The sequence below is a fragment of the Erythrolamprus reginae genome, chromosome 4, assembly GCF_031021105.1.
Source record: "Erythrolamprus reginae isolate rEryReg1 chromosome 4, rEryReg1.hap1, whole genome shotgun sequence".
NCBI lineage: Eukaryota > Metazoa > Chordata > Lepidosauria > Squamata > Dipsadidae > Erythrolamprus > Erythrolamprus reginae.
Window position 1 is genome coordinate 137,983,378 of NC_091953.1, and position 23,015 is coordinate 138,006,392.

Here is a 23,015-nt window from a genome sequence, read left to right on the forward strand (position 1 = left end):
TCAGACAACGCATGGAGTGTTATTTTTGGGGTACTAAATTGTATGGGGTGGCGCAGTGGTCAGATTGCAGATTTGCAGGCTGACTCGGCATTCCCACTGCCCTCAGTTTGACCCTGATCGTCTCAAAATTGACTCAGCCTTCCGTCCTTCTGAGGTGGGTCAAATGAGGACCCAGATTGCTGGGGGCAAGAGGCCGATTCTGTAAACCGCTTAGAGAGGGCTGGAAAAGCACTAGGAAGCGGTATATAAGTCTAAATGCTATTGCTATTGCTAATAAGAAGACTCCTTTGCAGAAGAGCCTGAAAATGGAAAGATGGAAGGCGAGAAGAGACAGGGCTGTTAGAGGAGGAGATAGTTAGATGGCATCATTGATGCAATGAACATGAATTTGGGAAAACTCTGGGAGACAACAAAAGTCAGGGGGCCTTGGCCTGCTGTGGTCCATGGGGTTGTGTAGACTCAGACATGGACGAGGAACTGAACAACCACCATGTATGGCTGTGGAAGTGGAACCCCAAGGAAGGCCGAGCCCTCAAGAATTGATGCTTTCGAATTGTGGTGTCGGAGAAAACTCTTTGAGAGTCCCCTGGAGTGGAAGGAGATTCAGTCAGTCAATCTGGATGGAAATCAACCCTGACTGTCCTTTGGGAGGTCCAACTCTGCAGCTGAAGCTCAACCACTTTAGTCACTCCTAGGAGAGGACCCTGAGGTTGGGAAAGATGGAAGCCAAAAACAGAAGGGGAAGTCTGCTAGCACTATGTACAAACAGTTGGGTTGGCAATACTGTATATAAACTTGCTAAGAATGAATGTTTGTTTGCATTGAAGTACTGTAGCTTTAAGAGGTAGTGTTGCAAATGGCCACAAGAGGGAGCCAGAAAGCACGATTCTCTCTCTCGGGTCTCTGTTCATTCTGATGATTCACTGTGACTGACTTAGTAAGCTCGATGATAGTTTGATGGATTTGTAAGCTGTAATGTATGTCTGATATGTAAGACAAAGACGGGCTTGTATTATTATTGAGAGATATTGACCGATCTGAGTGTGTATGACCAGACTGTTTGACTTGACTGTGCTATTTCTAAAGTAAACACAAATTGAACTGCATCTGTCTTGTATGACTAAATAATTACTCCTATCTCCTGGATATCTGCTGGAATCCCACGGTTTTCCTCTGTGCATGTCCTTGATAACTCAAGGGCCGTTCTCCTCAACACGACTGAAGACGAACAGAAGCATCCTTGGCTGCCCACCATTATGACATTTTTGACCCACCTAGCCCAATAATGCCCAGTGTCTCCCCTCGGATCCTGGCTGCTCCAGAAGCCACTTCCCGAATCTGTTCCACGCTCTGCACCCTCGTCCCTTCCCGCAGAGCCTGGTGCAGCCAGGTGGTTCGTCTGTAGAGGTTCAAGATGTGGCACATCGTCGAATCCGCCGTCTCTTCCACCGACGCAGCCGGGACGTTGCAAACGGCGATCCCTGCAGGGAGGAAGCGAGAGGAAGGAAGAGAGTGAGGCGGCTTCACGCGAGGACGACAAAGCCGTCCCTCCAGCAGCTTTTGGAACGAGTCAACTGGACAACCACCATGTATGGCTGTGGAAGTGGAACCCCAAGGAAGGCCGAGCCCTCAAGAATTGATGCTTTCGAATTGTGGTGTCGGAGAAAACTACAGGCAGACCTCGAGTTAGGGCCACGACTTTCTGTCGCTAAGCGAGACAGTGGTTAAGGGAGCCTTGCTTCCCTCCTTGACTTTGTTTCTGGGCCCCTGGAACCAAACTCTTTTCCTTCATATTTATGCTTTCATTCTCCACGAAAGCAAGAACAGATCGCTTCAAATTAAGGAGGGCCACCTTCCAAACTACTGCGACATTGGTCTTGGTTATTTATTTTAATGCCCCAACCTGGTTAATAGTCGCTGCTTTTAAAAGACACGGATGGACACAATACCTAGGTCACCAGCAGATTTGATGTCGATGTTATCAAAGCCACTTCCAATCCGGACAATGATTCGAAGTGCTTTAAATTTCTCCAAGTCCTCGCGGGTTAAAGTGATGGTGTGGTACATCAGGGCCCCCACCGCTTCATTCAATACCTGCGAAAGAAAAAGAAATACAGTAATTTTCCCTACAAGGAAAAAATAAACTATGATCCAGTCGATTATGTCTTTATCTGTCCATGTTACTGTCTATCCATCCATCCATCTGACTATGTCTTTATCTATCCATGTTCTCCATCTATCCAACCATCCAACCATCCATCCACTATATCTTTATTCATCCATCCATCCATGTCTCCATCCATCCATCCATATCTTCATCTCTCCATGTTATCCACCCATATTATCTATCTATCTATATCTATCTGTCTGTCTGTCTGTCTATCTACCTACCTTTCTACCTATCTATCTCTCTAACTTTCATCTAGCTGTCTGTCTGTGTCTGTCTACCTATCCACCTATCATCTATCAATCTCTCTCTCTCTCTCTCTCTCTCATTCATCTATCTATCTGTCTGTGTCTGTCTATCATCTATCTATCTATCATTCATCTATCTGTCTGTGTCTGTCTATCATCTATCTATCTATCTATCTATCTATCTATCTATCTAGGTAGGTAGGTAGGTAGATAGATAGATGAATGATAGAAAAATAGATAGTTAGAGAGAGAGAGAGAGATTGATAGATGATAGGTGGATCTCTCTCTCTCTCTCTCTCTCTCCCTATCTACCTACCTACCTACCTACCTACCTATGATGACCCGCTGTCTAGTCACTTATGGTGCTTTTCTGGATTCAGCTGGTTTCACTTCTTCAAATAAGCAGTGTAGCCATAAGAAGAATTACAGAAAGATTGCAGGACCTGAAGAAGTTTTCAATCTGAACATCTTGGAATACAGATGGGTAAATTTTAGCAAAGTGTGGCTAAGAATCGCAACAAGTTGCAGACTGCATGATTAAACAAACAGAGAATATAAATATAGTTATAGAGATGCACAGCGGGAATTTCAACGGAAAAAGCGGGGTGACATTTACGTGAAATGTTATATTCAGAGAAAATTGGCATAAGATGTTTTATCCTCCGCATATTTACTGCAGTCCTTTACTTCTAAAATGAAACTCGTTTTCTTCAACTTCTTGGAAATATAAGATGCCGTTGGATTTTATTTCATATGTGGTGGCAAGTAGAATATTGGAAAATGGAATGAATTTTTAGAAGTTAAAATCCCAGGGCAAAACCCCCTCTAAGATACTTTTCATTATTAAATTTCACCATGCCTTACATCCCATCCAAATATACTGGACTGCCATTGTGTATGTCAGCAACTGCAAAGAATTATACGCCTTTCATCGGAAAAGATATTTGATTCCTTGTAGGGAAGAACAGCTAACTAAATGGTGCCTCCTTGCCTTTTTTAAAAAAAAACCACTATATTTTTAAAAAAGTAAATCTGACACAGAATTTAATTCTAACTGAAAACCATACCTATTGTACACAACAATCTTTTATCTAGAATTTGGGTTCCAGAGTTTATTTTTTAACTACTTGTATAATTTATACTACTGGTGGTATGTATTATTTGCTGCTTATAATATTCTTTCAGTGATTACAATAATGTTAACAGTTATTTCTTTAGTTTAAATGAACCCCAGTGACCAATTAGGTCCCATAGAGTGGGCTTCTCCGGGTCCCGTCGACGAAGCAATGTCATCTGGCGGGACCCAGGGGAAGAGCCTTCTCTGTGGCAGCCCCGACCCTCTGGAATCAACTCCCCCATGCAGAGATTAGAACTGCCCCCACCCTCCTTGCCTTCCACAAGCTCTTGAAAACTCACCTATGTTGCCAGACTAGGGGAAATTGATATGCCGAAAGATGTGTTATTTTTTGCATGGTTTGTCTGGATGTATGACTGTTTTTTTAAATAATGGTTTTTTATATAACTGTTTTTAATATTAGATTTGTATTTGTATTATTTGTTGTGAGCCGCCCCGAGTCCTTGGAGAGGGGCGACATACAAGTCTAATAAATTATTATTATTATCAATTATTATTATTAAAGTTTAACATGGATATGTGGATTTTGACTAGAAAATAGATATAAAATATCTCATAAGTTTGTAATGCTGCTTTAAATCAATTTGCTTCGCGGTTTTTCAAACTTGCTACTAGATTAGTAAGTAATAGCACCATGTTATACTCAGCAGTGGGCTACGAGCCAGAGTGCTAAATTGCGCTTGCTCCCGCGGCTCGCAAGTTCTTGCGGGACCAGCGCAATTTTGCTGCTGCACCTGTGGACATAGTTCCCTCTAAGCTGAGCAGTGAGCAATCGCTCACTTAAAAATCATCATCAACTCAGAGTTTTCCAAACCTGCCCAGAAGCCGAGAGGGAAAGAGTGAGAGGGAAGGAGAGAGAGAGGAAGAGAGAGAAACAGATAGAAAAAAGAGAGGAAGGAAAAGAGAAAGAAAAAGAATGGGAGTAAGGAAGAGAGAAAGAAAATCAAAATCTAGTTTGAAACTAGCTCAACTATTTAAGTGGCATTTTGATATTGATAGAGTTGCCTTATTATGAGCTCACTCTTATAGACACACAGTACAGTGTTTTATTTTGAAATTCTCTGAGGCAAAACAGGGTGGGTTTTTTGTTTGTTTATGTGTTTGTTTGTTTGTTTGTTTGTTTGTTTATTATTTCTGTACCGCCCAGTCCCAAAGGGACTGCAGCTCAGACACTATACTTTTCCACCCCCCCCCCAAAAAAAATTAGAGGGAACACTGCCTGTGGAGGTAGCAAAATCGCGCCTGGAGCCACAGGTAAAACCTCACCGAAACACATGCGCAATTTTGCTACCTCCACAGATGCAGCAGCAAAATCACGCTGGTCTTGCAAAAACTTACGAGCCACAGTGGCGAGTGCAACTTAGCGTTCCGGCTTGTAGCCCATGACTGGTTGCACTGCTCCAGTGAGGCCATAGGGGGCGTGCAGAGCCATATTTGCTGGCATGCGAGGTGTTGCTCAAGGTCAGCTCCAGCGCACCGGTCAGCTGACTTTTGGCTTGTGCAGATGCTTTGGGAGGGTGTTTTCGGACTGCAGAGGGCCTCCTGACAAGGGTGGATTGCCATTATCGTCGCTACCGGAGCGCTGTGCACACAGGTACAATTGTTTTGTGTGTGTGCTAATTCCAAGTGTGTTTTTCCTTCTGCCCATGCTCAGGAAGCAAAAATGCACTGAAATCTCATGACGGGACGCACATGTGTATGAGATTTCAGTGGTTTTTTGCTTCTCTGCATGTACAGGAAGCAAAAAATACACCAAAAAACGAAGAAAAAGATGGCGCCGCCCATAGGCCAGGCATCGGTAGCAGTCGCCCGCAAATTGCACACTCTGGTGGCCGCTACCGGTATGCCATCCCCTAGTGTTCTGGTAGCAACTCCCTACTGGCTAGCAGTTGCTGAAGTAGCCTGCAGTGCCGCAGTCTAACCACTGCGCCACCCTGCCTCTTAAGTTAACTAAGACCATTGGTCAAATGCTTCATTAGACAATCAGGTCTTTATTTATTTATTCATTCATTCATTCATTATGTATGTATGTATGTATGTATGTATGTATGTATTTATTTATTTGTATGCCGCCCTTCTCCGTAGACTTGGGGCAGCTAATAACAGTAATAAACAGCATGTAACAAATCTAATGTTTAAAATTATTTAAAAAAACCTTATTAAAACCAAACTTACACACAAACATACCATGAATAAATTGTATAGGTCTAGGGGAAAGGGGTAGTTCAGTTCCCCCATGCCTGACGACAGAGGTGGGTTTTGAGGAGCTTACGAAAGACAAGGAGGCTGGGGGCAATTCTGCTCTCCGGGAGGAGCTGGTTCCAGAGGGTCGGGGCCACCACAGAGAAGGCTTTTCTCCTGGGTCCCACCAGATGACATTGTTTAGTTGACGGGACCCAGAGAAGACTGACTCTGTGGGACCTAACTGGTCACTGGGATTCGTCCGTAAGTCTTACAAATGTTGGTTCCTCTAAATGGATTCTTTACAATACCACACAGTACTTTCATGGTTTTTGCTGCACTAAGGTCCAAGAATATTCTTTGTTGCCTGCTTCAACCTAGCAATCAAGTGAATGTTTCTTATTCACTGATATTAATTCAGGTTTTCAATCACATCCTTTCCCCATAGAAGCACTCATACATTCATACTCTGACCATCAATATTGGCAAAAACATTCCTTGTATATTCATTATCCATAAATATATATTACACACCCACTCCATATAACACATTTATATGTTAATATCTTGCCGGTTACACAACCAGCACCTGCTGCCTTACTATTTTTCATCATCTTCACAGCGTTTATTAATTCTTTTTATCGCTTTTTTCCTCCCTTGGGCAGAATATTTATAACTTTTGTTTTCATTCTTTTCCTTGGGCACTTCAGTATCCTTCCAATGCAAACCTTTTAATATACTCCTTCGCTCCATTTTCACCCCAGATTCATATAATGTGTTCTTCTTAATTTTTAACTCCATGTTCTCACCCTCTGAAAGCCATTCATTCCCCTCAAAATCTCCCTGCGTCCCCTCTATTTATTTCAATCCTCCCTATCCTTTGCATTTATCTTTGCCCCATACATGTTACGCATTTTTAATGTTTAAAGTTAGAGTAAGAGGACATTTTGTTATATAATTGTAATGCTACTTCATCTAATATTTTATATATGACTTTTTTGTGCTTTTAATTCAGAGTAAGAGTTTATTCCTAACACACTGTTCAAAAAAAATAACGGGAACACTTAAAAAACAGAATATAACTTCAAGTAAATCAAACTTCTGTGAAATCAAACTTTCCACTTGGACAATCAATTTCACCTGCTGTTGTGCAAATGGAATAGTTGTGCAAATGAAATAATCAATGAGAATATTTCATTCATTCAGATCTAGGATGGGTTATTTGAGTGCTCCCTTTATTTTTTTGAGCAGTATATATTACGTGGGGAAAAACACGAATTCACAACAATCTACCTGTGAAAATCGATGAAAACACACATATACACATATCTATACATACATACACTGCTCAAAAAAATAAAGGGAACACTTAAGCAACACAATATAACTCCAAGTCAATCCAACTTCTGTGAAATCCAACTGTCCAGTTAGGAAGCAACACTGATTGACCATCAATTTCATCTGCTGTTGTGCACATTCAACTTTATACAGAACAAAGGATTCAGTGAGAATATTTCATTCATTTTTTTGAGCAGTATATATACACAGGTATATGTATGCAGATTGTAGATTTGTATCTGTACTTTAGAAAATAGGAAGTGTATTTTTTGACATTTTTTATTTTCCCCCCCTTTTTGATTCCCTTTTCTCTAAATTTCCCCTTTTTGTTAGTTTGCATTCTTTCCCCTCTGAAACGTAATAAAATTGAGCCTTACCATATGGCACACGGAGACTTATATCTCTGTGTGATATTAATATAGTCACTTGACATTCTTTTATAACCTCTGTATGTTCTCAGAAAATGCTGCTCAAATAAATAAATAAAATAAAATAATAATGATAAATTAATAATAATAATAATAATAATAATAATAATAATAATAATAATAATAATTTAGAAACATAGAAACATAGAAGATTGATGGCAGAAAAAGACCTCATGGTCCATCTAGTCTGCCCTTATACTATTTCCTGTATTTTAATCTTACAATGGATATATGTTTATCCCAGGCATGTTTAAATTCAGTTACTGTGGATGTACCAACCATGTCTGCTGGACGTTTGTTCCAAGGATCTACTACTCTTTCAGTAAAATAATATTTTCTCATGTTGCCTTTGATCTTTCCCCCAACTAACTTCAGATTGTGCCCCCTTGTTCTTGTGTTCACTTTCCTATTAAAAACACTTCCCTCCTGGACCTTATTTAACCCTTTAACCTATTTAAATGTTTTGATCATGTCCCCCCTTTTCCTTCTGTCCTCCTGACTATACAGATGGAGTCCATGAAGTCTTTCCTGATACGTTTTATGCTTAAGACCTTCCACCATTCTTGTAGCCCGTCTTTGGACCCGTTCAATTTTGTCAATATCTTTTTGTAGGTGAGGTCTCCAGAACTGAACACAGTCTTCCAAATGTGGTCTCACCAGCGCTCTATATAAGGGGATCACAATCTCCCTCTTCCTGCTTGTTATTCCTCTAGCTATGCAGCCAAGCATCCTACTTGCTTTTCCTACCGCCCGACCACACTGCTCACCCATTTGGAGACTGTCAGAAATCACTACCCCTAAATCCTTCTCTTCTGAAGTTTTTGCTAACACAGAATTGCCAATGCAATACTGAGATTGAGGATTAAATAAATACATAAAATAAATAAAATAATAATAATAATAATAATAATAATAGTAATAATAGTAATAATAGTAATAATAATTTATTAGATTTGTGTGCCGTCCCTCTTCGAGGAATTAGTAACAAATTAAGCCGTGATTTATGTTCCCAAAGTAGAAACCAACATGTCCCAAAGGTGTTTTTTTCAAGAGGCAACTGGACTTCCTTGTTTTTTTTTTCTTCTGAAGACATTTCGCTTCTCATCCAACGAGCTTCTTCAGCTCTGATAGGATGGTGGGAAAGAGAAGGATTTATATTGCTTGCAATCAGCTGGTCATTTGCATTTTGCAAATCTAATTTTACAAATGAAAAGTTATGAGCTGCCCCGAGTCCCTTAGGGCAGTGGTGGGCAAAGAGGGCTCTTCTATGACTTGTGGACTTCAACTCCCAGAATTCCTGGACCAATCATGCTAGCTCAGGAATTCTGGGAGTTGAAATCCACAAGTCATAGAAGAGCTAACTTTGCCCACTGTCCTAGGGAGTTGGGCAGCATAGAAATATAATAAAATACAATAAAAATAAAGTCCAGTTGCCTCCTGAAAAAACACTTTTGGGACAACCATGACCCGAATGATGGAGAATTTCTACGGATTTTTGGAAACCAGACTCAACTTATTTAGCAGATTATCGACAACCAAGGCAGTGATGTTGTGAGAAGGAAGATGACAAAACCCATAAGGGTCCAGCTCTAAGCAGCTGTTGTAACTGGTTTTTCGGTTCATTTCTTGGCCCCTTGGCTAAGACCAAGCGTGTTATCGGTACCACTGAAGGTTTCATCTTCTAAACAAAACAGATGTTTTGCCTCTGGCTGCTCTGTGTAAGCAACTTCACATCTGTTGTGTCCTTTCAGATGAAGTGGGTTTTGCTTTTGAACGTTCCTCTCTGGCAAAGTCCAAAAGGGCCTGAACGCTGTGTCCGGATATACTGAGAAACACAGCAGACCTTGTCTAGATACCAGATACCAGAATTCATAGTGTGACAATTCAGGATTATCTCAGGGACCGCCTTCTGCTGCACGAATCCCAGCGACCAGTTAGGTCCCACAGAGTTGGCCTTCTCCGGGTCCCGTCGACTAAACAATGTCGCTTGGCGGGACCCAGGGGAAGAGCCTTCTCTGTGGCGGCCCCGGTCCTTTGGAACCAACTCCCCCTAGAGATTACAATTGCCCCCACCCTCCTCGCCTTTTGTAAACTTCTTAAAACTGCTGTCAGGCATGGGGGAACTGAGATATTCTTTCCCCCTAGGCCTTTACATTTTTTGCATGGTATGTCTGTATGTATGTTTGGTTTTTATAATAAGGTTTTTTTAGTTATTTTTAGTATTGGATTGGATTGTTACATGCTGTTTTTATCATTGTTGTTAGCCGCCCCGAGTCTACGGAGAGGGGCGGCATACAAATCCAATAAATGAATGAATGAATAAATAAATAAACCAGTGCTGAGAAATAACGAACACTCTTTTGTAGAAAAACAGTACAAAACAGTTTTACTCTTCAGTACAAGCAAAATATCTGTATCAATATCTGTATTCCTCTGTATCAAACACTACAGCTCTAGCTCAATACTTAACTTACTACTCACGCTCAAACTGCTTCAGCCAGCCAACTAACAACCACTAACAAACCACCAACAAACCACACCCATTGTAAAGGTGCTTTATATCTTATAATCCTCTGGCCCAATCAGGTTGCAGTTTACTCCCTATGGCTTAATATGCTTACATTCTTCTTTTATCTTATAGGGTAAGACAATGGAATATCACCTAGGGTTTAACTAATCTTTGACAGCCAAGATGCTGCCTGAAGTGCATAAAATTGACAGAGTAAGGACCGCCCAAGAATTTCTTGACCGTTTCTAGATTGAAGGAGAGACTTTTCTCAACTGTAGAGTGACAGGAGATGACACTTGGGCCGATCCCCATGCTCCAGAGAGCAAACATCAATCAAGGCAGTGGCACCATCCCCATTCTCCTTCAGCCCCAAAATTCAAAACTCAGCAATTGGCGAGAAAAATCTTGGGCACCCATGGCGCACAAATGTTGGGCATGTTGGATGATGAAAAGAAGAGGAGGAGTAGTATTAGTAGTAGTGATGGTGGTAGTAAGTAGTAAAGAAGTTTCTTCGGTAAAAAGTGAAATATCTTAAAGGAAAAACAAAGTCCGTTGCCTTTGTTGGATCCTACTCATTGTGTAGAAGGTGGCCCAGTGGTGATAAGGCATGTTTATCTGTGTATGTTGTGCAAGGCTCTTAGGAGAAGTTCTACCTGAATGTAATTTTTATTGACTTTAATTTAGAATCCCCTTGGAGGTCTTCTAGTCCAACCCCCTTGCTTAGGCAGGAAACCCTACACTACTTCAGACAGACGGTTATCCAACATCTTCTTTAAAACTTCCAGTGTTGGAGCATTCACAACTTCTGGAGGCAACTTCTGTTCCACTGGTTAATTGTTCTCACTGTCAGGAAATTAGTTCTACGTAGCTTCTCTCCTTGTTTAGTTTCCACCCATTGCTTCTTGTCCTACCCTCAGGTGCTTTGGAAAATACGTTGACTCCCTCTTCCTTGGGTCAACCCCTGAGATATTGGAAGGCTGCTATCCTGTCTCCCCTGGTCCTTCTTTTCATTAAATGATCCATGCCCAGTTCCTGCAACTGTTCTTCATACGTTTTAGCCACCAGGCCCCTAATCTTCTTTATTGCTCTTTCTAGAGTCTCAACATCCTTTTTTTCATCGTGGTGGCCAAAACTGAATGCAGTATTCCAAGTGTGGCCTTACCAAGGCCTTATAAAGTGGTATTAACCCTTCATGTGATCTTGATTCCATCCCTCTGTTGATGCAGCCTAGAACTGTGTGGGCTTTTTTGGCAGCAAAATATTTCCGCCAGTTTGACTGCCGCCTCTTAGGTGCGTAGTGTGTACTCTGCTCGTGCCCTGTTGTGCTCTCCAGAGTGTGCTGTGTTGCGAAGGCATGTCTACATTGGCGGGTTAGACCTGTTTGCTGCACGCCACCTCCTCTTCCTGCAGCCACAGGGAGAAAAGTTGTCTTTTGCCAAAGAACAACAAATTGTGCGCGTGACTCATCAGGATTTCTTTTGTTCTGGCCGCTGCTGTGGAGGTGAATTGTCTTTTGGGAGGGGCTGGGTAGCAAAGTCATGCCTGGGAAGCAACTCCTTTTTTTTGGGGGGGGGGGGGGACTAATCTTCCAATTTTATAAGGCAGGAACTGGAATTGCCATTTTTAAAAGTCAACCTTTGGCAGAGCCCATTGCAGGTAGCCCAAAAAAAGGGAGGGGGAAATAAATTTGCATGTCAAGTTTGAAACTACTGTGGTGGAAGGAGAGGCGCTGTGTTTCTGACAATAAGCAAAATTTGAGGTGTGGGTGGGTGTACATACACACAAACACACACATACAAACACACTTGTATATGGGTATAATAACAACAGAGTTAAAAGCATCAAACCGATCAGGAAAGACTTCATGAACTCCATCTGTCTAGTCTGGAGGACAGAAGGAAAAGGGGGGACAGGATCGAAACATTTAAACATGTTACAGGGTTAAATAAGGTCCAGGAGGGAAGTGTTTTCAATAGGAAAGTGAAGACAAGAACAAGGGGACACAATCTGAAGTTAGTTGGGGGAAAGATCAGAAGCAACATGAGAAAATATTATTTTACGGAAAGAGGAGTAGATGCTTGGAACAAACTTCCAGCAGACGTGGTTGGTAAATCCACAGGAATTGAATGTAAACATGCCTGGGATAAACATCGATCCATACAGGAAATAGTCTAAGGGCAGACAAGATGGACCAGGAGGTCTTTTTCTGCCGTCTGACTTCTATGTTTCTATACCGAGTGCAATTCACCATCGCTCAGAAACATTTTCCCTGCTAAAGAAACCGGTGTTGTTTTTGTAAATTGTTTCGCGTCTGACCTTTTTCTGGAGAAATGTCAAACTTATTACCCCTACTAAGTGTGCTTGTGAGCGGTCGGAAGCACCTGGCAGGATCTCTTTGATTGAGAGCCCCTCTCGTCCAAAGCTCTTTCAGGTATTTACGGTCTGAATCAAAGGTCACTCACGTCAGCTCCGCTGTTTGGAAGATCTAATTTTTGTTCAGGGGTTTTGTCCTTTTCCTCGCTGCTATTAAACCATTTAAGGTCCCATTTTCCTTTCACGGATTATGATTCTCCTGCTACAGGTGTTTCTCTTTTTTTAAAAAAAGTAAATTTTTGTAATTGATTTTTATAATAGCCGCCCTGAGTCTCCAGAATGGGGCAGCATACAAATCCAATCAATCAATCAATCAATCAATCAATCAATAAATAAATATAATCATTAAACATGTGTTGTTTGGTTTTTTAAATAATGATAGGGTTTTATATGTTTTTTAATACAGTATTAGATTTGTTCTACTATAATATTGTTTGTATTATTGCTGTGAGCCGCCCCGAGTCTTCAGAGAGGGGCGGCATACAAATCTAATAAATAATAATAATAATAATAATAATAATAATAATAATCCACACAACACATAACAATGTGCTCAATGCTCAAAGTGCCCATCGCCAAACAGCATTCACACCCATCCACCAAATTGGGGGCATAATTTCTATATACCATTTTAACTCAAGAGCAATATATCTATTTACATATTATAAAGTACAGTGATACCTCATCTTACGAACTTAATTCGTTCCGTGACCAGGTTCGTAAGTAGAAAAGTTTGTAAGACGAAGCAATTTTCCCCATAGGAATCAATGTAAAAGCAAATCATGTGTTCAACCCCATCCCAAACGTCAGCCCTTTTGCCTTGCGCCACTGGGAATCCGCACCTCCGGACTTCCGTTGCCAGCCGAAGCGCTCGTTCTTGCGTTGCTGGGATTCCCCTGAGCCTCCCTTTGCTGGGAAACCCCACTTTTTATTTAACGAAGCCGGCCTCTTGCTCCCACAATCTGGTTCCTCATTTTACCCACCTCGGAAGGATGGAAGGCTGAGTCAACCTTGAGCCGGTGATGAGATTTGAACCGCTGACCTACAGATCTACAGTCAGCTTCAGTGGCCTGCAGTACAGCACTCTACCTGCTGCGCCACCCCGGCTCTCTACCCATATGGGTCACAACCCACTCCTTCCGTTTCATTTCAGAACTTCCCGCAACATCAGAAAACCAAATCCTCCCGTTAGTAAAAACCAAAGTCCTGCGCGGAGGTTGAAAGATGCCGTCGCCTGTTCAGAGCCGTCTGCGCACTCACCTTTTCGTGAATCTCCTGGGTGGACTGCGCATCGCAGAAGGCCACAGTGGCCACGTCCTTCAGGATCGGCATTTCGACCGTACAGTCCCGGCCATCGAGAAGCGCAACCAGGGGACGCGGATGCATGGGGCCGTTCATGATCGGAGGTCGGATGCCTGAGATGCCAAAGGAAGAAACGGGAGACATTTTAACAGAATCACAGAGTTGGGAAGGGACCCGGTCGGTCATCTAGTCCAACCCCCCTGCCCACCCAAGCAAGAGGCCTTATACCATTCCGGGCAAACGGTGGTCCAATTTCTCCTTTAAAACCTCCAGTGATGGAGAACATAAGAACCTAAGAAGAGCCCCACTGAATCAGGCCAAAGCCCATCAAGCCCAGCATTCTGTGTCCCGCAGTGGAACCCCCAACTGTCCATGGGGATCTTGAGCAGAAGGAGAAGGCAAGACCCTCCCTTTCCCTTGACCCCCAACAAATGGGACCCAAGGGAATCCCAACAGAGCTTAAAGCTGATTGGCTGGAAGGGCAGTGGGACGCCCCCACTGTCAACGCCTGATTGGTCGGATTGTAAAAATATGTTCCAAGGCGCCAGAATAGAAGCTTTAGTCCCTAACACCATGAAGGTCTTAGACGACCCCTGTGAAACGATTGTTCAACCTAAAGGGGTCCTGACCCCCAGGTCAAGAGACCACTGATATAAGTCGAATGCAGTCAGAATGATAAGGGAAATCCTAATTTGAACCATTTGGTGAATTTGTGCCATCCTGGTAGTAAAATACGGATCCCAGAATTCCCTCCAAGACCATAAAGACAATGGAAGCAAACTGCATTACAAGACCTTGACATAAAACATTTGTTGAGGATACTCTGTCGCTGCTCTGATGAGAAAGCCATTTGCAACAGACCACATCCTGTTTGCCTGAAGACCAAAGAGGCCGACCACCGAAATTACAGTTTTTAAAAGAATCACAACTGGGGCATCCACAATTGAAACCAAGCGACAAAACACACTTTCCACCTTCTGCCTTGCATCCAGACCGAATTGGAAAGAGAGGGCTGAAACTTTGCAACCAGTCGGATTTCTCCCCACTTTTCATTCAAGTCCCTGCCTTTTCTCTAGCTTTTCTCACATTATCCCGAAAAAAGTTGTGGCTGCTTTTAATTGACTTATATAAAAAATATTTTTTTTAAAAAAACTCATGATGTTCCTTTGAAAGCAGCTGTGACTTTGGTTAAGCTGCTTTAATGAGCATCAAAGAGGTGCTGTAATCCTTGTTTATCTTTTTATTTTTAAATATTTTTATTATTTTTCAAAAGACAAACATTACAAACAAAAATATATAACATAAAAAGGAGCTACAATCGCTCCGCTCAAGGTAGAAGTCTTCGTTGTACAGAAAAAAAAGAAGTTATTATTGTTTAGATCAATCCAGAGAATAGATAAAAATATCTGTTACAACTCACTATGTAAAAAACACATCTTTAATCCTTGTTTATCAAGGTTGTGAACACACAGAGAAACGTTTAGATTAGCCCCACACAGATACGCTAACTTGAATTGAAGTTTACTTTGAGAAATAACACTCAGGTAAAGAGTCTAAAGTCATGCACATAATAAGTCAGAATGACAATCCAAATATTACCAAGTACAGTGGTACCTCGACATACGAGTTTAATTCGTTCCAGACCCGAGCTCGTAAGTCGATCAACTCGTATCTCGAACGAATGCCTTTAGACTTTGTTTTTCACACCGAGATAACCGGAAGCAAGGAGATTCTTGCGCCATCTAGTGGAAGCTCAGCTCATATCCCGAATTTGAGCTCAGGTGTCGAACAGAAATTTCACTAGCGTTGCGGCTCGTAACTTGGAATACTTGCATGTGGAGCAGCTCGTATCACAAGGTACCACTGTATATGGTTTTTCTTACCAGTTGTCTTTGTCATAATCTATAAACAAAGGTAATAAGCCTAAACACATTTTAGATGTAATACATAGCTACAATACAGAGAGATTGCAGAGAAAATTATTATTATTATTATTATTATTATTATTATTATTATTATTTATTAGATTTGTATGCTGCCCCACTCCGGAGACTCGGAGCGGCTGTAATACACGACTATGATACAGAGAGATTGCAGCGCAAACCTAACAGTAAGTAGTCAGACAAAGAGAAACAGAGAGGTAACTCAGAGAATTAAGCTATGCGCTTTAGCTCCCTCTTGTGGCAGTCTGAAGCACCTGCAGCGAATATATTGTCAACTCAACCATTATGGACAGAGTCTTAATAGTATTCATGGGATGCTTGAATCGATTCTTACAAAACTGACCCAGTCCAGAAACTTTGATTAGGAATAGTGGGGTTTAAACCAGGCAAGATGGCAACTGTGGCATGACACAACCTGAGGCCTCTTAACGCCTTGAATATTTGTCAACTAGGTTCATAATTCCCACAGCTGTCATCTTGACTCATTTGAACCCTACAAAAAAAGCACCAGCAATATGAACAATGACGCAGATATGCTAAAACACTGTAACATCTTAATTCTGAATATCTTTGTTTCAGTGGCACTGAAGGAATACACACACACACACACACACACACACACACACACACACACACGCCAATTAACTGGTCAGCCCCAGGCCAAGCCTAGAAAATCAAAGGGACAGATGGGGTGTACTAATTGCTAATTATTTTAACAGGGTTAAAGCCCAGGGAGCAATGGCAAAATCAGAGACATATAAGATCCCGATCAAAGGATGATAAGAATCCTAGGGCTGGGAGGGAACCTAGAGGTCTTCTAGTCCAACCCCCCTGCTTGAGGCAGGAGTCCTTATACCATCCCAGATGAACGATGGGCTGATCTTTTCTTGGAAGCCTCCAGTGAGGTTTTCACCCGCAGCTCAGGGTGGCAAGTTCATTAAGGCGAGACATGCCGTATTTTGGGTGTATAAGACGCACCTTTTTCCTCTCTAAAAGAGGCTGATAATTGGGGTGTGTGGTATACTCTGAATGTAGCTTTTTTCCCCAGCTCTAACTAGCTGCTAACAATCTTCTCAGCTCTTCCCTTGCAGGCTCTTTCATTGTTACCCTCTGTGAAGAATGTTTTCCAAGCCCTAAGTCCTTGCAGGGTTCTTTTCATTGCTCCAACTTGCTCCGAATAAGTTTCTTTCCAGCCCTAACCAGGTGCTAACTATGCTCCTAGCTCCTTCCTTGCAAGTTCTTTCATTGTTACTCTCTGCAAATAATATTTTTCAAACCCTAAGTCTTTGTAGGGTTTTTTAATATTGTTTTACTTGCTTCAGATGTTTCTTTCCAGCCCTAACTAGGTGCTAATGATGTTCCCAGCTCTAACCCGCTTGCAAGCTCTTTCATTGTCACTCTCTGCAAAGAATGTTTTACAAGCCCTGAGTCTTTGCAGGGTTTTTTCCATTGCTCTACTTGCTCAGAATGTTTCTTTCCAGGTTCTAAGGATGTTCCCAGCTCTTACTGGCTTGCAAGCTCTTTAATTGTTACTCTCTCAGAATATATAAATATATATATATATATATTTAGGCCCTTAACTAGGGGATAAAATAAAGTGCTGAAGCTGACCAGACTAAGGACACTAACCAGATGAATACCTGGCAAGCAGATTCTTTTCCCTATTCTCCTCCCCAAAACTAAGGTGCGTCTTATATTCCGATGTGTCTTATACTCTGAAAAATACAGTACTTTAGAAACATAGAAACATAGAAACATAGAAGTCTGACGGCTTCTATGTTTCTATGTTTCTATGTTTCTTTGCTGCCTTTAGGCCAGTGCTTCTCAATTATCTTCTGTTACGCCCCACCCTGGAAGAAGTACACATTTCGCCTGCCCCCAACTCTCCATCACGATTACAAATAGTCCCCAAATTGTGCCCCATCATGAGACGGCCTCTCTCTCTTGCACATATGAAATTTTTTTCCCTTTAAAAATAAAACCCACAAAAATACAAAAAGCAAAAATTAAGGGTCGAAGAAAACGCAAAAAGATGGAGAGATTCAAATTTCTTCAAGCCCTCTCTGAATCCTGTCAAACGCAGGTTGTCATCTTCGATTAACCTCCTGCTGGCTTCAGTAGATCTTGAAGGTAAATAATAAATACTGATATATCAAATATGTCAACCATTTTGTTGCTCCCTGATGCCTAGGAATAAATTAACGCTGATCTGTGGCCGTGGAAGTTACAAAACGCTGGAACAAAAACTCATAACTCTCCTCAAACTTGATTAAAAACTAGTCTAAAGAAAATAAAAATTAGGGGCAGTGGAGGGCTGGAAATATTTTTACTACCGCACTGTGGGCGTGGCTTATTTTGTGGGTGTGTCTTGCCAGCCATGTGACCAGGTGGGAGTGGCTTGACGATCATGTGACTGGGAGATGGCTTAAAGGTCATGTGACTGGCTTAAAGGTGGCCAACTTGACGTCACTCACGCCAAGGGTTGGGTTAGGGTGCCTGGCCTCCTCGCCTCAAAGAGAAACAATTTCCCCATCTATTTACTATGATTGAACATCCAAAATATACTCTTTAATTCTATGTATAGATGCCATAGGTGTACATACGTATCACACACAGGTACACAAAAATAGACATTATCTACTATATAAACTACATGTGTATGTACACACACACGCATGCACAATTATACACATTCAACCTAATTTACTGTGATAGGAAAAAAAATACCCAGAGCCCAGAAGGTGAAAAAAGAAAAAAAATCAAAAAATTTCTAACATTTCTGCGTATCTGACCGTACCCGTAGGAGCCCATCACCCACTAGGGGTAGCACAATAGGAGTGTTTGAGTATTTGAGGGGCTGCCACAAAAAAGAGGGGGGGGTCAAATTATTCTCCAAAGCACCGAGAAGTCAAGACAGGCAGCAATGGGTGGAAACTAATCCAGGAGAGAAGCAACTCCAAGGTCTATTGTAATGAAAAAAACGAATAGCACTAGCGCAGCGATGGCGAAACTATGGCACTACTTATGGAACCTATGGCGGGTTGCTACCAGTACAATAAAGGACGACACAACAGTAGTGAATGCGCAGCTTCAGGTCTCATGCATGCCCGCATACATGTCAGCAAAACTTCGCGAGGAGACGCACATCCATGTGTGGAAGGGGAAAAAAATCACTGAATTTTTGTGCACACGCCACTCATGAATTTTTGCTTCCTGCCCATGCGCAGAAGGAAAAACATGCTGGTGTGCGTGCGAGCATAAACTAACCAAAGCTGTGCGCGCAGTGTAGCAATCGCTAGCAGTGCACTGTCCTTTACCGTACCGGTAGCAAGCCACTACTGATGCCAAATACATCGACTACTACACACTCATGAGTAACCGGTTACATAAGAAACCAAGAGAGTGTAGACACGAAGCAATGACCCAGTAGAAGAACTGAATAACCCACCGATAACACAGCTGCTCTCCCAAGAGACCTTGACTCTGTGTCGGGATGGTCCAACATCTGGCAACTCCAAATCTCAACCAACAAAGGCTCTGTGGCCATTGGCCAAAAGAATCAGAACACCAAATACAAGCTGAACAGCAAGACCTTGCAGACGACCCTCACTGCATAAAAGACCTTGGAAGACTCATATCAAACAACCAAAGTGCCAAAGCCCACTGCAACAACATCGCCAAAAAGACTTCAAGAGTTGTTAATCTAATCCTACGTAGCTTCTGCTCCAGTAATCTCACATTACTAGCCACAGTATACAAAACTTTAGCCAATCCTTGAATACAGCTCATCTGTCTGGAACCCCCACCGCATTTCGGACATCAACACTCTAGAAATCATCCAGAGATACTTTACTAGAAGAGCCCTCCACTCCTCCACTCACAATAGAATCCCCTACGCAACTAGACATACAATCCTAGGTTTCGAAATCTTAGAACTATGTCACCTTAAACATGACCTAAGCACAGCCCATAAAATCACCTGCTACGTCCTTCTGTCAACAACTACTTCAGCTTCAACCACAATAACACATGAGCACACAACAGATACAAACTTAATGTAAACCACTCCAAACTCGACTGCAGGATATACGACTTTAGTAACCCGAGTAGTTGATGTATGGAACTCACTACCTGACTCTGTAGTATCATCCCTTAACCCCCAAAATTTGACCCTTAGACTATCTACAGTTGACCTCTCCCGATTCCTAAGAGGTCAGTAAGGGGCGTGCATAAGTGCACCAGCGTGCCTTCCGTCCCCTGTCCTAATGTTTCTCTCTCTTACTAGTATCATGTATATAAACGCTGTTGTATCTTTACACACCACCAATATGTATTTCACAAAACAAATAAAAATAAATAACTAGATGGATAGAATGATAGATAGATAGATAGATAGAGAATTAAACTGCAGTTAAACTTTATGCATTTAAACACAGCGTTTTCCTTCAGTTTTTAAATAAATAAACAATGTTGTTCTGCAGAAAAAGGTTTAATCAGTCACAATACAGGAAAATTATTTTGATTTTGACTTGAGTTATTCAAACACCAGCTGAACTGGTGTTATTCAAACCCTGTCCACAGAGAGGGGTTACATACAAATCTAATCAATCAATCAATCAATCAATCAAGAAAAATAAAATGAATAAATTTGAAATTAAGGGCATCTGTGGAAGGAAAAATGAGAGCAACGAAAAGCAACTTCCAAAAAAAGAGAGAAAACTTTCATAATGTTTATTCTGAATTACCTAATTGAGAACTCTCTTCTTAGAGATGATTGATCCCATTGGAAAGAGAAATGTATTATTATTATTATTATTATTATTATTATTATTATTATTATTATTATTATTATTATTATTCTGCGGAGAGGGGCGGCATACAAATCTAAATAATAATAATAAATAAGTAAATAAACTTCTGGAGGTTTTCTACTGAGTGGAAGCCTTCCCTCGGATTCATTTCTCCCCCTTTGGGCTAGAAATGCTATTTGTGGCAGCAACGTTTCCAGTACAATAACAGCAACTTTGTGCTCAGCATGGTTTTATTTTTATTTTTTTTAAAATTTAGTTTTATTTCAAGCATTACCGACTGGGAAGGAAAAACAAAACCTATTGAACTTCATCCCTGATTACCAAATGCCACCTGAGTATCTTCAAATCTGCAGGCAGTTTTTCTGCGATTAAAATTAAAAGGTTGTTCTGGATGCAATTATCATGTTATTTTTTTTCTTTTCATTCTTCTGTAGGTCTTTTTTGTGGGTTCTTTTTCCCTTTTCTTCTTCCTATTTTGTACTTTATTTTTTTAAGTTTATATACCAATAAACTTATTATGAGCCGAGGTGGCACAGTGGTTAGAGTGCAGTACTGGAGGCCACTAAAGCTGAATGCTAGATCTGTAGGTCAGTGGTTCAAATCTCACCACCGGCTCAAGGTTGACTCAGTCTTCCCTCCTTCCGAGGTGGGTCAAAGGAGGACCCGGATTGTTGGGGGACAATAGGCTGGCTGTGTTATTGCTAAAATGTTGTAAGCCAACCTGAGTCTAAGGAGAAGGGTGGCATTTATAAAATCGAATGAATGAAATGAATGAATAAATGAATGAATGAATAATAAATAAATAAAACTATTTTTTTAAAAAAAAATAAAACATTGTTTTCATGCTAAGAAGGTTGTAGAGACTGTGGAAGCCAAAGAATGTTTTATAAAAATGGTAACTTAGTGGTTACTTTTTGACATACAACCAGTATTAGGTTCCTACCTAGATGGGGTGGGGGGGGAGATGGTGTTCCGGTAGTGAAAATGGGGACTCCAGGGGACCGGCGGGCGGGTGCATCGGAGTGAGATTTGGCTTCTGCGCATGCACAGAACTTTTTATTTTTTGTATTAATATTTCAAGGGATATCAATGGTGAATTTAATTAGAGGATAATTTTGACCCATCTGGGTGACAAAATTAGAAAGAATACGGGAGTGTTTGGAAGGAAGGAAGGAAGGAAGGAAGGAAGGAAGGAAGGAAGGAAGGAAGGAAGGAAGGATTTGATACCAAAATTGAATAGATGGGATTTAAAAATTTGTATCTGGAATATATAAGACTTAGTAATTGGAGACTATTTTATTGTGATAAGAATAAAAGCTATATTATTTTTGTATGTTGTTAGGTGGAGAGAAAAAAATATTTTTTTTTTTACCCAAGTAAACTTCAGCTCTGCAGCAATTATTTTAAATCCTCCAAACGAGAAAGCAAACAATTTTGGAAAGCCCCCATGAAATCCATCCACGGATGTTCCTTATGGGAATCATCAAGTTTGGCCGTAACAATATGCAAAGCCCAGCAGCATCTTCAAACAGAGGAGGATAAAATAGCCAGATGTTCTCAAATTGAAACTACATTAATAGACTCCGTTGAATTAAAAACATGGATTTCACTTGTTCTAATTTCTCCACTTATCACTGCAATCGAGCCCCAAGATTTCTTTTGTGCTGAGTGAACCATTTGGGGAGTATATTTACAACCTTTCTCGCTGTAGTTGCTAAGAGAATTGGTGCAGTTGTTAAACGTTAGTAACGTAGAAACATAGAAGATTGACCGCAGAAAAAGACCTCCTGGTCCATCTAGTCTGCCCTTATATTATTTCCTGTATTTTATCTTAGGATGGATCTATATTTATCCCAGGCATGTTTAAATTCAGTCACTGTGGATTTACCAACCATGTCTGCTGGAAGTTTGTTCCAAGCATCTACTCCTCTTTCAGTAAAATAATATTTTCTCATGTTGCCTTTGATCTTTCCCCCAACTAACTTCAGATTGTGCCCCCTTGTTCTTGTGTTCACTTTCCTATTAAAAACACTTCCCTCCTGAACCTTATTTAACCCTTTAACGTATTTAAATGTTTTGATCCTGTCCCCCCTTTTCCTTCTGTCCTCCAGACTCTACAGGTTGAGTTCATGAAGTCTTTCCTGATACGTTTTATGCTTAAGACCTTCCACCATTCTTGTAGCCCGTCTTTGGAACCAATTCAATTTTATCAAGATCTTTTTGTAGGTGAGGTCTCCAGAACTGGACACAGTATTATTCCAAATGGGGTCTCACCAGCTCTCTATATAGTGGGATCACAATCTCCCCTCATCCTGCTTGTGATACCTCTAGCTATGCAGCCAAGCATCCTACTTTCTTTTCCTACCGCCCGACCACACTTCTCACCCAATTTGAGACAGTTAGAAATCACGACCCCTAAATCCTTCTCTTCTGAAGTTTTTGCTGACACAGAACTGACAATACAATACTCAGATTGAGGATTCCTTTTCCCCAAGTGCATTATTTTACATTAGGAAACATTAAACTGCAGTTTCCATTGCTTTGACCACTTATCTAGTAAAGCTAAATCATTTGCCATAT

The 23,015-nt window shown here is 41.2% G+C and overlaps 1 protein-coding gene across 5 annotated transcripts in view; it reads right to left on the bottom strand.

Annotated features, from left to right (window-relative positions):
- The window catches only part of CTBP1 (C-terminal binding protein 1), a 66,378-nt gene that overhangs the window by 12,111 nt on the left and 31,252 nt on the right, over nt 1-23,015 (bottom strand). For all 5 annotated transcript variants that reach the window (XM_070751430.1, XM_070751431.1, XM_070751434.1 and 2 more), the window contains 3 exons: nt 13,640-13,794; nt 1,950-2,094; nt 1,275-1,481 (listed from right to left, as the gene is read on the bottom strand). In XM_070751430.1, the coding sequence (XP_070607531.1) occupies nt 1,275-1,481; nt 1,950-2,094; nt 13,640-13,794 (507 nt within the window). The remainder of the gene's footprint in view (nt 1-1,274; nt 1,482-1,949; nt 2,095-13,639; nt 13,795-23,015) is intronic.